This window comes from Somniosus microcephalus, chromosome 7, assembly GCF_052327205.1.
Source record: "Somniosus microcephalus isolate GS21.2 chromosome 7, FLI_Smic_1.0, whole genome shotgun sequence".
In the NCBI taxonomy this organism is placed as follows: domain Eukaryota; kingdom Metazoa; phylum Chordata; class Chondrichthyes; order Squaliformes; family Somniosidae; genus Somniosus; species Somniosus microcephalus.
Genome location: NC_140993.1, coordinates 71,942,728 through 71,958,026, shown reverse-complemented (window position 1 = coordinate 71,958,026; position 15,299 = coordinate 71,942,728). Strand labels below are relative to the sequence as shown.

General features: G+C 44.5%; 1 protein-coding gene across 1 annotated transcript in view; it reads right to left on the bottom strand.

Moving 5' to 3' along the window:
* Positions 1-15,299, bottom strand: part of LOC147114716 (uncharacterized) — an 88,481-nt gene that overhangs the window by 71,016 nt on the left and 2,166 nt on the right. Inside the window, exon 2 of the mRNA XM_085992589.1 lies at positions 410-1,691. Within this exon, the coding sequence (XP_085848715.1) occupies positions 410-1,691 (1,282 nt within the window). The remainder of the gene's footprint in view (positions 1-409; positions 1,692-15,299) is intronic.

Here is a 15,299-nt window from a genome sequence, read left to right as displayed (position 1 = left end):
GGGAAACAGTCGCCAGGAAAGGAAAATCGTGGCTGACCCGCTACCATCCCTTTCCCAGCTGCAGGAACAATCAGAGCCGAGCTTAGAATGTGTTCAGTTGGCAGCATATTTGCCTTTGGGTCAGATGGTGGTCGTTTCAAAGCCCCAAACCATGGTTTGAGCAGAGAAATCTAGGCTGGCATTTCAGGAATGCTGTGTTGTCAGAAGTGTCATCCTTCAGCTCTGACACTAAGCCGAGGCCTGTTGAGGTGGATGTTAATGCTGTAATGGAAAGAGAGTAGGGCTGGTATTGTGAAGTGGGCCTTTTTTCATCTGAACCTTGTGATATGAGTCTCGCAAAGCTTGCATTTTGTTGATGATGGACTAGCTTGCACACCCAAACCCAACTCAAAAATAAGATGCCGCTTACCTGCAAATAGCTCCAACATTTTCCATGATGTAACATTGCCCGCCATTGTAGCAGTAGTTAGGGACCATGTCGCAGATGGACTTGCAAGACTTATTCTGCTTCAGGTATCCCAGCTTGCATTCACTCCCACTTTCTCCAAGAACAGGGGGTGACAGGCTAGTGTCTTGTCTGGTCTCTGAGCCAGAGGTGCCAGTGAAGACATTTTCTGTGAGGAAAGATTCTGATCTGAAGTCCTGGTTGGGCACAGTCTGCCTGGTGATGCCTTCTTCCTTCACCAACATGGTCTGTATCTTAGGGGAAACTGTGGTCAGCCGAAGCTCATTCTCATCCTCCAACTCACTGGACATTTCATCCCAATAATATAACGTGGCCATATGAACATCTGAGACACTGCTATCAGGAGGAAGAGTCAAGGCAGGAAGGTCAGGCAAGAAATCTTTTGTGGAGTCTAAGTTGGATGATGTCATGGGAACATCGGGAGCTTCAACAATGCTAAATCTGTTGGAAGAGTCAATAGTTGTATCATTGTCAGGGTCGTAAATGTAATCTGTGGGCACCTCAGAGGGCTCACTAGTTGTCATGGGGTGGAGGGCAGGGATGGTGCGGACCTGGGACCACAGATGCATCTCCAGGTCAATCCGGTTGTAGTCGGTGCTTCCTTCTGCGCCCTGGGTTGGAAGGTTGGTGACCTCTTCAGACCTGCCCAACTTAGCATCCTGCTTCTTTTTGGATGCGGTGGTCCCTCCTGTAGGTCCAAAAGTCTCTCCACTTCCCTCCACCCCTTTTAACAGGTCTAAGCCAGGGACTGTAATTTGCCCAGTAGATGGGCTGGCCTGGCTGGGTGGCCCCTCCTCCGATGTCCCCTCGGCTCCCTGGCAGCCTGGGCAGCCCCCAAGCTCCTGACCCAAGTCATTGGCCAGAGGAGGGGAGGTTACCTCTGGGCTGCCCAGCCCGTCTGACCCAGAGCGGTTCCTGTTTGCTCCCTGCTCCCAACCCAACTGTCCACTCCCAGTCACATCACCCGGCCCCTCACTCTGGGGCTGCTCTCCCATGGAGCTCACCCCTAATGCATCTGCTGGAGCCTGGAAGGGTTCACCTGGAGTTGGCCAAGGGGAGCTGCTGGGTGCAGTGGAAACAATCGGGGAATCCTTGCGGCGAGGAACACGGGGACCTGTCTGGGCCTCTGGAGAATGAGAACCGGTGAGAGATGGGGAACTCTCAGTGACTAGCACAGCAGAAGTGGTATCTTCAGCAGGGTAGGCAGACACTGTGACATCTGATCCTGGAATAGAGCAGAGCAGAGTGGGAATGAGGTGGGGAAGGATAGAGTGGTGTATCTGGGTAGAACATCTGTATAAAGTGGACATACTATATAATATTTGTACACAGGTGTATATAATGTACATACTATATATAACATCTGTAAATAGTGAACATGCTATACAATACATCAGAATACAGGTATATACGTAATGGACATATTGTACATAAAATATATGTACGATGGAAATACTATTTAACAGCTGCATACTAAGTTTAACATCCATATGCAGGTGTATATAATGGTCATATTGCACATAATATCTGTATATTACAGACATGCTATACAACAAAAGCAAAGTACTATGGATGCTGGAAATCTGAAAAAACAGAAAATGATGGAAATACTCAGCAGGTCAGACAGCATCTGTGGAGAGTGAAACAGAGTTAATGTATATCATGGTCATACTGTGTAATAGCTGTATACACCTTTTTAAAATGGATGTACTGTATTTAGCATTTGTATACATCATGGATATATTGTATAGAACATCCATATATAGTGGTTATACCATATATATCTGTATGCAATTGGCACTTAAATAATATGTAAAAATCTATATATGACAGGCATAATGTATATAATATCCATGTATACTGTACATACCAGGACTGGGCTAGTAATCCAGAGGCCTGGACCAATGATCCAGAGACGTGAGTTCAAATCCCACCACGGCAGCTGGGGAATTTAAATTCAGTTAATTAAATAAATCTGGAATAAAAAGCTAGTATCAGTAATGGTGACCATGAAACTATCGGATTGTCGTAAAAACCCATCTGGTTCACTAACGTCCTTTAGGGAAGGAAATCTGCCGTCCTTACCGGGTCTGGCCTATATGTGACTCCAGACCCACAGCAATGTGGTTGACTCTTAACTGCCCTCTGAAATGGCCCAGCAAACCACTCAGTTGTAACAAACCGCTACAAAACAAAATAATAAGAATGAAGCCGGACAGACCACCTGGCATCGACCTTGGCACCGGCTACGGACACGGCAATGGCACACCCAGCCCAGTCGACCCTGCAAAGCCCTCCTCACCAACATCTGGGGACTTGTGCCAAAATTGGGAGTGCTGTCCCACAGACTAGTCAAGCAACAGCCTGACATAGTCATACTCACAGAATCATATCTTTCAGCCAATGTCCCGAACTCCTCCATCACCATCCCTGGGTATGTCCTGTCCCACCGGCAGGACTGACCCACCAGGGGTGGCGGCACAGTGGTATACAGTCGGGAACGAGTGGCCCTGGGAGTCCTCAACATTGACTCTGGACCCCATGAAGTCTCATGGCTTCAGGTCAAGCATGGGCAAGGATTACCACCTACTGCCCTCCCTCAGCTGATGAATCAGTACTCCTCCATGTTGAACACCACTTGGAAGAAGCACTGAGAGTAGCAAGGCCATAGAATGTACTCTGGGTGGGGGACTTCAATGTCCATCACCAAGAGTGGCTTGGTAGCACCACTACTGGCTGAGTCCTGAAGAACAGCTGCCAGTCTGGGCCTGCGACAGGTGGTGAGTGAACCAACATGAGGGGAAAAACCTACTTGACCTCGTCCTCACCAATCTGCCTGTCGCAGATTGCATCTGTCCATGACAGCATTGGCAGCAGTGACCACCACACAGTCATTATGGAGACGAAGTCCCATCTTCACACTGAGGGCACCCTCCATCGTGTTGTGTGGCACTACCACCGTGCTAAATGGGATAGATTCAGAACAGATCCAGCAGCTAAAAACTGGGCATCCATGAGGCGCTGTGGGCCATCAGCAGCAGCAGATTGTATTCCACCACAATCTGTAACCTCATGGCCCGGCATATCCCTCACTCTACCATTACCACCAAGCCAGGAGACCAACAACGAGTGTAGAATAGCGTGCCAGGAGCAGCACCAGGTTTACCTAAAAATGAGGTGCCAACCAGGGGAAGCTGCAACACAGGACTATATGCATGCTAAAAAGCAGAAGCAGCATGCTATAGACAGGGCTAAGCGATCCCACAATCAACGGATCAGATCAAAGCTCTGCAGTCCTGCCACATCCAGTCGTGAATGGTGGTGGACCATTAAACAACTCACAGGAGGAGGAGGCTCCAAGAATATCCCCATCCTCAATGATGGTGGAGCCCAGCATGTGAGTGCAAAAGACAAGGCTGAAGCGTTTGCAACCAACTTCAGCCAGAAGTGCTGAGTGGATGATCCATATCGGCCTACTCCCGAGGTCCCCACCACCACAGAAGCCAGTCTTCAGCCAATTCGATTCACTCCATGTGTTATTAAGAAATGGCTGAGCATACTGGATACAGCAAAGGCTATGAGGCCCGACAACATCCCAGCTGTCGTGCTAAAGACTTGTGCTCCAGAACTAGCTGCGCCTCTAGCCAAGCTGTTCCAGTACAGTTACAACACTGGCATCTATCCAACAACGTGGAAAACTGCTCAGGTATGTCCTGTCCACAAAAAGCAGGACAAATCAAACCCGGACAATTACTGCCCCATCAGTCTACCCTCAATCATCAGCAAAGTGATGGAAGGTGTCATCAACAGTGCTATCAAGCGGCACCTGCTCACTGATGCCCAGTTTGGGTTCCGCCAGGACCACTCAGCTCCCGGCCTCATTACTGCCTTGGTGCAAACATGGACAAAGGAGCTGAATTCCAGAGGTGAGGTGAGAGTGACTGCCCTTGACATCAAGGCAGCATCTGACCGAGTCTGGCATCAAGGAGCCCTAGTAAAACTGAAGTCAATGGGAATCAGGGGGAAAACGCTCCACTGGCTGGAGTCACGCCTAGCACAAAGGAAGATGATTGTGGTGGTTGAAGGTCAATCATCACAACCCCAGGACATCGCTGCAGGAGTTCCTCAGGGCACTGTCCTAGGCCCAACCGTCTTCAGCTGCTTCATCAATGACCTTCCCTCCAACATAAGGTCAGAAATGGGGATGTTCGCTGATGACTGCACAGTGTTCAGCGCCATTCACAACTCCACAGATAATGAAGCAGTCCATGCCCGCATGCAACAAGACCTGGACGACGTTCAGGCTTGGGCTGATAAGTGGCAGGTAACATTCGCGCCACAGAAGTGCCAGACAATGACTATCTCCAACAAGCGAGAGTCTAACCACCGCCCCTTGACATTTAGTGGCATTACCATCGCCGAATCCTCCACTATCAACATCCTGGGCTTCACCATTAACCAGAAACTTAACTGGACCAGCCACATAAATACTGTGGCTACAAGAGCAGGTCAGAGGCTAGGTATTCTGAGGCGAGTGTCTCACCTCCTGACTCCCCAAAGCCTTTCCACCATCTACAAGACACAAGTAAGGAGTGTGATGGAATACTCTCCACTTGCCTGGATGAGTGCAGCTCCAACAACACTCAAGAAGCTCGATACCATCCAGGACAAAGCAGCCCGCTTGATTGGCACCCCAACCACCACCTTAAACATTCACTCCCTCCACCACCGGTGTACCGTGGCTGCAGTGTGTACCATCTACAAGATGCACTGCAGCAACTCGCCAAGGCTTCTTCGACAGCACCTCCCAAACCCGCGACCTCTTCCACCTAGAAGGACAAGGGCAGCAGGCGCATGGGAGCACCACCACCTCCAAGTTCCCCTCCAAGTCACACACCATCCTGACTTAGAAGTATATCGTCGATCCTTCATCGTCGCCGGGTCAAATTCCTGGAACTCCCTACCTAACAGCACTGTGGGAGTACCATCACCACACAGACTGCAGCGGTTCAAGAAGGTGGCTCACCACCACCTTCTCGAGGGCAACTAGGGATGGGCAATAAATGCTGGCCTTGCCAGTGACGCCCACATCCCATACACTATATATTACCTCTGTATATTGTATATAATGTCTGCATACATCTGTATAATTTACATATTAGGATGCAAGTTCCTCTTTGGTGCTTGGCGCAAGTGCTTATCCCAACCTTCAGCACACACTGCACTCAACTTTCACTCATTTGTTTCAATGAGAGGAAAATTGTGTGCAGTTTGTATCCACATCCCCACTTACACCCAGGCAGCAAATGGGAAAATCCACCGTACTTAGAAACATAGAAGATAGGAGCAGGATTAGGCCATTCGGCCCCTCGAGCCTGCTCCGCCATTCAATGCGATCATGGCTGATCATCCAAATTCAGTACCCGATCCCTGCTTTCTCCCCATACCCCTTGATCCCTTTAGCCTTGAGAAATATATCCAACTCCTTCTTGAATATATTTAATGAATTGGCCTCTACTGCCTTCTGTGGTAGAGAATTCCACAGATTCACCACTCTCTGGGTGAAGAAATTCCTCCTCATTTCTGTCCTAAATGGCCTACCCCTTATCCTTAGACTGTGACCCCTGGTTCTGGACTCCCTGACCATCGGGAACATCCTTCCAGCATCTAGTCTGTCTAGTCTTGTTAGAATTTTATAAGTTTCGATGAGATCCCCTCTCATTCTTCTAAACTCCAGCGAGTACAAGCCCAATCGATCCAATCTCTCCTCATACGTCATTCCTGCCATCCCAGGTATCAGCCTGGTGAATCTTCGCTGAACTCCTTCCTCAGATAAGGCGACCAAAACTGCACACAATACTCAAGATGTGGTCTCACCAAGGCCCTGTACAACTGCAGCAAGACATCCTTGTTGCTGTACTCAAACCCTCCCGCTCCGAAGGCCAACATACCATTTGCCTTCTTAACCGCCTGCTGCACCTGCATGCTTATCTTCAGCGACTGGTGCACAAGGACACCCAGGTCTCGTTGCACTTCCCCTTCTCCCAATCTATTGCCATTCAGATAATAATCTGCCTTCCTGTTTTTGCTACCAAAGTGGATAACCTCACATTTATTCACATTATATTGCATCTGCCATGCTTCTGCCCAATCACCCAACCTGTCCAAATCATCCTGGAGTTTCTCGGCATCCTCCTCACAGCACACACGCCCACCCAGCTTTGTGTCATCTGCAAATTTGGAGATATTACATCTAGTTCCCTTGTCTAGATCATTAATATATATTGTGAATAGCTGGGGTCCAAGGACCGATCCCTGCGGTACCCCACTAGTCACTGCCTGCCACTCGGAAAAAGACCCGTTTATTCCAACTCTTTGCTTTCTGTCTGCCAACCAGTTCTCTATCCAAGTCAGTACCTTGCCCCCAATCCCATGTGCCTTAACTACATGCTAATCTCTTTTGCGGGACCTTATCGAAAGCCTTCTGAAAGTCCAAATACACCACATCCACTGTGTATATGATATCTGTATATAATGCATACTACATCTGTATATAACCTAATTGTCCTTGAGAAGGAGGTGGTGAGCCGCCGCCTTGAACTGTTGCAGTCTGTGTGGTGAAGGTACTCCCACAGAGCTGTTAGGGAGGGAGTTCCAGGATTTTGACCCAGCGACGATGAAGGAATGGCGATGTATTTCCAAGTCAGGATGGTGTGTGACTTGGAGGGGAACTTGGAGGTGATGGTGGTCCCATGCGCCTGCTGCCCTGGTACAGGTTGTGGGCTTGGGCAATGCTGTCGGAGGAGCCTTGGCGAGTTGCTGCAGTGCATCTTGTAGATGGTACACACGGCAGCCACGGTACGCCGGTGGTGGAGGGAGTGAATGTTTAAGGTGGTGGATGGGATGCCACACTCGGTCAAATGCTGCCTTGATTGTCAAGGGCAGTCACTCTCACCTCACCTCTGGAATTCAGCTCTTTTGTCCATGTTTGGACCAAGGCTGTAATGAGTTCTGGAGCCGAGTGGTCCTGGCAGAACCCAAACTGAGCATGGGTGAGCAGGTTATTGGTGAGTAAGTGCCACTTGATAGCACTGTCGGCGACACCTTCCATCACTTTGCTGATGATTGGGAGTAGACTGATGGGGTGATAATTGGCTGGATTGGATTTGTCCTGCTTTTTGTGGACATGACATACCTGGGCAGTTTTCCACTTTGCTGGGTAGATGTCAGTGTTGTAGCCATACTGGAACAGCTTGGCCAGAGGCACGGCTAGTTGTGGAGCACAAGTCTTCATCACTACAGCCAGGATGTTGTCGGGGCCCACTGCTTTTTTTGGATCCAGTGCGCTCAGCCCCTTCTTGATATCATGTGGAGTGAATTGAATTGGCTGATAACTGGCTTCCATAATGGTGGGGACCTCAGGAGGAGGCTGAGATGGATCATCCACTCAGCACTTCTGGCTGAAGACGGTTGCAAACGCTTCAGCCTTGTCTTTTGCACTCACATGCTGGGCTCCACCATCACTGAGGATGGTGATGTTCATGGAGCCTCCTCCTCCTGTTAGATGTCTAATTGTCCACCACCATTCACGACTGGATGTGACAGGACTGCAGATATACTGTATACTACACCTGTATATAATGGACACGCTGTACACTACACCTGTATATAATGTGCAAACTGTATACTACTTCTGTATATAACTAACACACTGTATACTACATCTGTATATAACTAACACACTGTATACTACATCTGTATATAACTAACACACTGTATACTACATCTGTATATAACTAACACACTGTATACTACACTTGTATATAACCTGCACGCAAGAGGAGGAGCAGTGGCACAAATAAAGTGGGAGAAAAGGCCGAGGACAGAGCAGACCCGAGCGGCAGGTCCACTCAAACACAGAGTGACGTCAGTGTAAAAAAGCACCTAAAGTGACGTCAGCACAAGGGAAGGAGCTAATTGGTGAATAGTTGATGAGTGTTTTCTTTCTCCAGATCAGATCAGGGACAAGTCTTAAGTTTATTTCTGGTAAGTTTAGATAATAGTCTAATAAGGAGGCATTTAAATATTTTTCCAGTGTTTTAATGCTTAGTGCAAGTTGGAGTGTAGAAAAAGAAAATAACTTACAACAAACTAGAAAGTAGATATAAATAATCTAGACTAGGATATGGCCGAGCAGGTTGTGTGTCTGGACTGCAGTAGGTGGGAGTTTGTGGACAGAGAGACTGTCCCGAGCGAACACGTTTGCAGTAGATGTCTCCGTCTCAAATCTCTCCGGCTCAGAGTCATTGAGTTGGGGTGCGAGTTGGAGACACTCTGACACATAAGGGAGGGAGGAGTATCTGGACAGTTTGCTCCAGACTTCGGTCAACCTCGTAGAGAGGTGCAGGTTCAGAGTGGGTTGGTGTGACTGATAGTGTGCAAAGTAAGGGGGAACCCATGTGAGATAGAGAATGAGGATCCTCAGAAACTGATCCTATTCAACAGGTACAATGTACTTGCTACCTGTGAGGATAAGGATAAAGACTGTGGGAAGGACAACCAGAATGCGGACCATGTCACTTTGGAGCAGGAGGCTGTCCAAAGGGGAGAGGAGGAGGGGAAGCATAATGTGGTAATTGTAGGGCATTCAATAATCAGGGGGACAGATGGCATCCTTTGTAAGCAAGATCAAGAGTCCCACATGTATGTTGCCTACCTGGTGGCAGGGTGAGGGACATCTCAAACTGGCTTGAAAGGATATTGGAGAGGGAGGGAGGTCCATGTTGAGACCAACAACATAGGGAAGAGTAGACAAGAGGTCCTGTTTGGGGAGTACCAGGAAGTAGGAGATAAATTAAAGAACAGGACCTCAAGGGTTATAATCTCTGGATTAGTACCTGAGCCACGTGCAAATTGACGTAGAGAAAAGCAGACTAGGGATGTGAACACGTGGCTAAAGGAGTAGTGTGGGAATCAGGGGTTCCATTTCATGGGGCACTGGCACCAGTATTGGGACAGGAAGAAACTGTACCATTGGGACGGGCTCCACCTGAATCAGTCTGGGACCAGGGTCCTAGCGGAAAGGATAAATAGGGCGGTCACAAGGACTTTAAACTAGTAAATGGAGGGGGGGTGGCTCAGGGGGAAAATGTAGTACAAATAGTTCAAAAACAAACAAAAGGGAAGAGAGTAGGGTAACAGTCAGAAATTGTGCTTTAGGCACTACAGGTAAAGGGAAAACTAATAAATGTAAAGTGATTAAACCAGGAGAGAGAAATAAGAAACATGTGAGTAAAACATTAGAGCTGAAGGACAGGTTAGGATGTGTGGCACAAATAAGCGTTCTTTATACAAACGCATGGAGTATAAGCAATAAATTGAATGAACTGCAGGCGCAAATTCAACTTGGAGGGTACGGCATGGTGGCCATTACTGAGACATGGCTGCCAGACGGTCAGGACTTGGAACGAAATATACCAGGTTATACGTTCTACAGGAACGATAGGGGAAATGGTAGAGGGGGAGGAGTAGCCTTAGTGATTAAGGATGAAATCACTTCAATGATAAGAGAGGATATAACGAAAGGTAACCAGGCAGTGGAGACTTTATGGATAGAATTAAGAAATAGGAAAGGATTTAAGACTGTAGTGGGAGTTGTGTATAGACCCCCTGGTAACAGCTGTGAAGTGATTTTAATGGGAGATTTTAACTTTCATATAGCTTGGGATAAGCAGATTAGCACATCAGAAAGGTAGTGAATTTCTCGAGTGTCTCCGGGATAGTTTTCTGCAACAATATGCCCTAGAGGCAACAAGGGGGCATGTCGTATTGGAATTAGTAATGAGTAATGAGCCAGATTTAGTTAACATGATCGAGTTCAAAGTAGTGTTTGAAAGGGAGAAACGCGAAACAGCTACTAATATTCTAGATTTGGGTAAGGCCGACTTCAAAGGGATGAGACAGAGACTGTCCACAGTAAACTGAGCAAATCTGTTAATGGGTAAAACGACAGAAGATCAGTGGGAGATGTTCAAAAAAGAATTTAAGGTGATACAGAACCAGTTTATACCCCTGAGGGGCAAGAGCTCTACTTACCCAAAAATACCGCCATGGACAACTAAAGAGACAATACAAAACTAAAAGAAAAAACATACAAAAATGCAAAACTAGCACAGATCCTGGCGAATGGGAAAGATACAAAGAACAGCAAAGGGTCACAAAACAGATAGTAAGAGCTACAAAAAGGGAGTATGAAAGGAAACTTGCAAGGGATATCAAAATCAACACAAAAAGTTTTTACAGTTATATTAGGAAAATGAGGGTGGTCAGGAGCAATGTTGGCCCCTTGAAAACTGAGATCGCTGATATTGTCAATGATAATAAGGAAATAGCGGACATGTTGAATAATTACTTTGCATCAGTATTTACAGTAGAGGAAGAGGTAGCATGCCGGAAACCCCAACTAATTTTGAATCAGGGACAGGGACTCAACACAATTAACATTAGCAAAATAACAGTAATGAAGAAAATAGTGGCACTAAAGAGTGACAAATCCCCAGGACCAGATGGTTTCCATCCCAGGATTTTAAAGGAAGTGGGTGAGCACATTGCAGATGCCCTAACTATAATCTTCCAAAGTTTCTCGATTCAGGAACCGTTTCTTTATATTTGCGCATGTCACTCCACTATTTAAGAATGGCGAGAGAGGGAAACCAGGGAATTATAGACCAGTTAGCCTAGCATCTGTTGTCGGGAAATTGCTAGAATCTATAATTAAGGACGGGTGACTGAACACCTTGAAAATTTTCAGCTGATCAGAGCGAGCCAGCATGGATTTGTAAAAGGTAGGACATGCCTGACAAACCTGATTAATTTTTTTGAAGAGGTGACTAATGTAGTGGACAGGGGAATGTCTATGGATGTTATTTATATGGACTTCTGGAAGGCATTTGATAAGGTCCTTCATAAGAGATTGTTAACTAAGGTTGACGCCCATGGAATTGAAGGAAAATTATTGACCTGGTTAGGAAATTGGCTGAGCGGCAGGAGACAGAGAGTAGGGATAATGGGTAGGTGCTCTAATTGGCAGGGGATGACTAGTGGTGTCCCGTAGGGTTCTGTGTTGGGGCCTCAACTATTCACCATATTTATTAACGACATAAATGATGGGCTAGAAAGCCACATATCAAAATTTGCTGATGACACAAAGATAGGCGGCATTGTAGGCAGTGTAGATGAAAGCATTAAATTACAAGGGGATATTGATAGATTAAGTGAATGGGCAAAACTGGCAAATGGATTTCAATGTAGGCAAATGTGAGGTCATCCACTTTGGACGGAAAAAGGATAGAACAGGGTACTTTCTAAATGGTGAAAGGCTAAAAACAGTGGAGGTCCAAAGAGACTTGGGGGTCCAGGTACATGGATCATTAAAATGTCATGAACAGGTACAGAAAATAATCAAAAAGGCTAATAGAATGCTGGCCTTTATATCTAGAGGATGAGAATACTAGGGGGTAGAAGTTATGCTGCAGCTGTACAAAACCCTGGTTAGACCACACCTGGAGTACTGTGAGCAGTTCTAGGCATCACACCTTAGGAAGGATATATTGGCCTTGGAGCGAGTGCAGCGTAGGTTTACCAGAATGAAACCCGGACTCCAAGGGTTAAATTACGAGGAGAGATTACACAAATTAGGAATAAAAACAGAAAATGTTGGAAATTTTCAGCGGGTCAGGCAGCATCTGTGGAGAGAGAAACAGAGTTAACGTTTCAGGTTGATGACGGTTCATAGATTTTCAGCATCCGCAGTATTTTGCTTTTGTTCCACACAAATTAGGGTTGTAGTCCCTAGAATTTGGAAGGCTAAGGGATGATTTGATCAAAGTTTTCCAAGATATTAAGGGGAACAGATAGGGTAGGTAGAGAGAAACTATTTTCGCTTGTTGAGGAGTCTAGGGCTGGGGGACATAGTCTAAAGATTAGAGCCAAACCTTTCAGGAGTGAAATTAGGAAACACTTCTACACACAAAGGGTGGTAGAAGTTTGGAATTCTCTTCCGCAAATGGCAATTGATGCTAGATCAATTGTTAATTTTAAATCTGAGATCGATAGATTCTTGTTAACCAAAGATATTAAAGGTTAGGGGCAAAGGCGGGTATATGGAGTTAGGCCGCAGATCAGCCATGATTTCACTGAATAGCAGAACAGGCTTGAGGGGCTAAATGGCCTACTCTTGTTCCTATATGCCTATGTCCTGTATATAATGTGCACACTGTATTCTACATCTGTATATAATGTGCACACTGTATACTACACCTGTATATAATGTGCACACTGTATTCTACATCTGTATATAATGTGCACACTGTATACTACATCTGTATATAATGTGCACACTGTATACTACACCTGTATATAATGAGCACACTGAATACTACACCTGTATATAATGTGCACACTGTATACTACACCTGTATATAATGTGCACACTGTATACTACATCTGTATATAATGTGCACACTGTATACTACACCTGTATATAATGTGCACACTGTATACTACACTGTATATAATGTGCACACTGTATACTACACTGTATATAATGTGCACACTGTATACTACATCTGTATATAATGTGCACACTGTATTCTACATCTGTATATAATGTGCACACTGTATACTACATCTGTATATAATGTGCACACTGTATACTACACCTGTATATAATGTGCACACTGTATACTACACCTGTATATAATGTGCACACTGTATACTACACCTGTATATAATGTGCACACTGTATACTACACCTGTATATAATGTGCACACTGTATACTACACCTGTATATAATGTGCACACTGTATACTACACCTGTATATAATGTGCACACTGTATACTACACCTGTATATAATGTGCACACTGTATACTACATCTGCATATAATGTGCACACTGTATACTACACCTGTATATAATGTGCACACTGTATACTACACCTGTATATAATGTGCACACTGTATACTACACCTGTATATAATGTGCACACTGTATACTACATCTGCATATAATGTGCACTGTATACTACACCTGTATATAATGTGCACACTGTATACTACATCTGTATGTAATGTGCACACTGTATATTACATCTGTATATAATGTGCACACTGTAAACTACACCTGTATATAATGTGCACACTGTATACTACATCTGTATATAACCAACGCATTGTATTCTACATCTCTATATAATGTGCACACTGTATACTACATCTGTATATAACCAACGTATTGTATTCTACATCTGTATATAATGTGCACACTGTATACTACATCTGTATATAACCAACGCATTGTATTCTACATCTGTATATAATGCGCACACTGTATACTACATCTGTATATAATGTGCACACTGTATACTACACCTGTATATAATGTGCACACTGTATACTACACCTGTATATAATGTGCACACTGTATACTACACTGTATATAATGTGCACACTGTATACTACATCTGTATATAACCAACACATTGTATTCTACATCTGTATATAATGTGCACACTGTATACTACATCTGTATATAATGTGCACACTGTATACTACATCTGTATATAATGTGCACACTGTATACTACATCTGTATATAATGTGCACACTGTATACTACACCTGTATATAATGTGCACACTGTATACTACACCTGTATATAATGTGTACACTGTATACTACACCTGTATATAATGTGCACACTGTATACTACATCTGTATATAATGTGCACATTGTATACTACATCTGTATATAATGTGCACACTGTATACTGCATCTGTGTATTAGGTGGACACTGTATAGTACATCTGTATATAACCAATGCATTGTATTCTACATCTGTATATAATGTGCACACTGTATACTACATCTGTATATAACCAATGCATTGTATTCTACATCTGTATATAATGTGCACACTGTATACTACATCTGTATATCATGTGCACACTGCATACTACACCTGTATATAATGTGCACACTGTATACTACATCTGTATATAATGTGCACACTGTATACTACATCTGTATATAATGTGCACACTGTATACTGCATCTGTGTATTAGGTGGACACTGTATACTACAGCTGTATATAATGTGCACACTGTATACTGCATCTGTGTATTAGGTGGACACTGTATACTACACCTGTATATAATGTGCACACTGTATACTACATCTGCATATAATGTGCACACTGTATACTACACCTGTATATAATGTGCACACTGTATACTACACCTGTATATAATGAGCACACTGTATACTATACCTGTATATAATGTGCACACTGTATACTACATCTGCATATAATGTGCACTGTATACTACACCTGTATATAATGTGCACACTGTATACTATACCTGTATATAATGTGCACACTGTATACTACATCTGCATATAATGTGCACTGTATACTACACCTGTATATAATGAGCACACTGTATACTATACCTGTATATAATGTGCACACTGTATACTACATCTGCATATAATGTGCACACTGTATACTACACCTGTATATAATGTGCACACTGTATACTATACCTGTATATAATGTGCACACTGTATACTACATCTGCATATAATGTGCACTGTATACTACACCTGTATATAATGTGCACACTGTATACTACATCTGTATGTAATGTGCACACTGTATATTACATCTGTATATAATGTGCACACTGTATACTACATCTGTATATAATGTGCACACTGTATACTACACCTGTATATAATGTGCACACTGTATACTACATCTGTATGTAATGTGC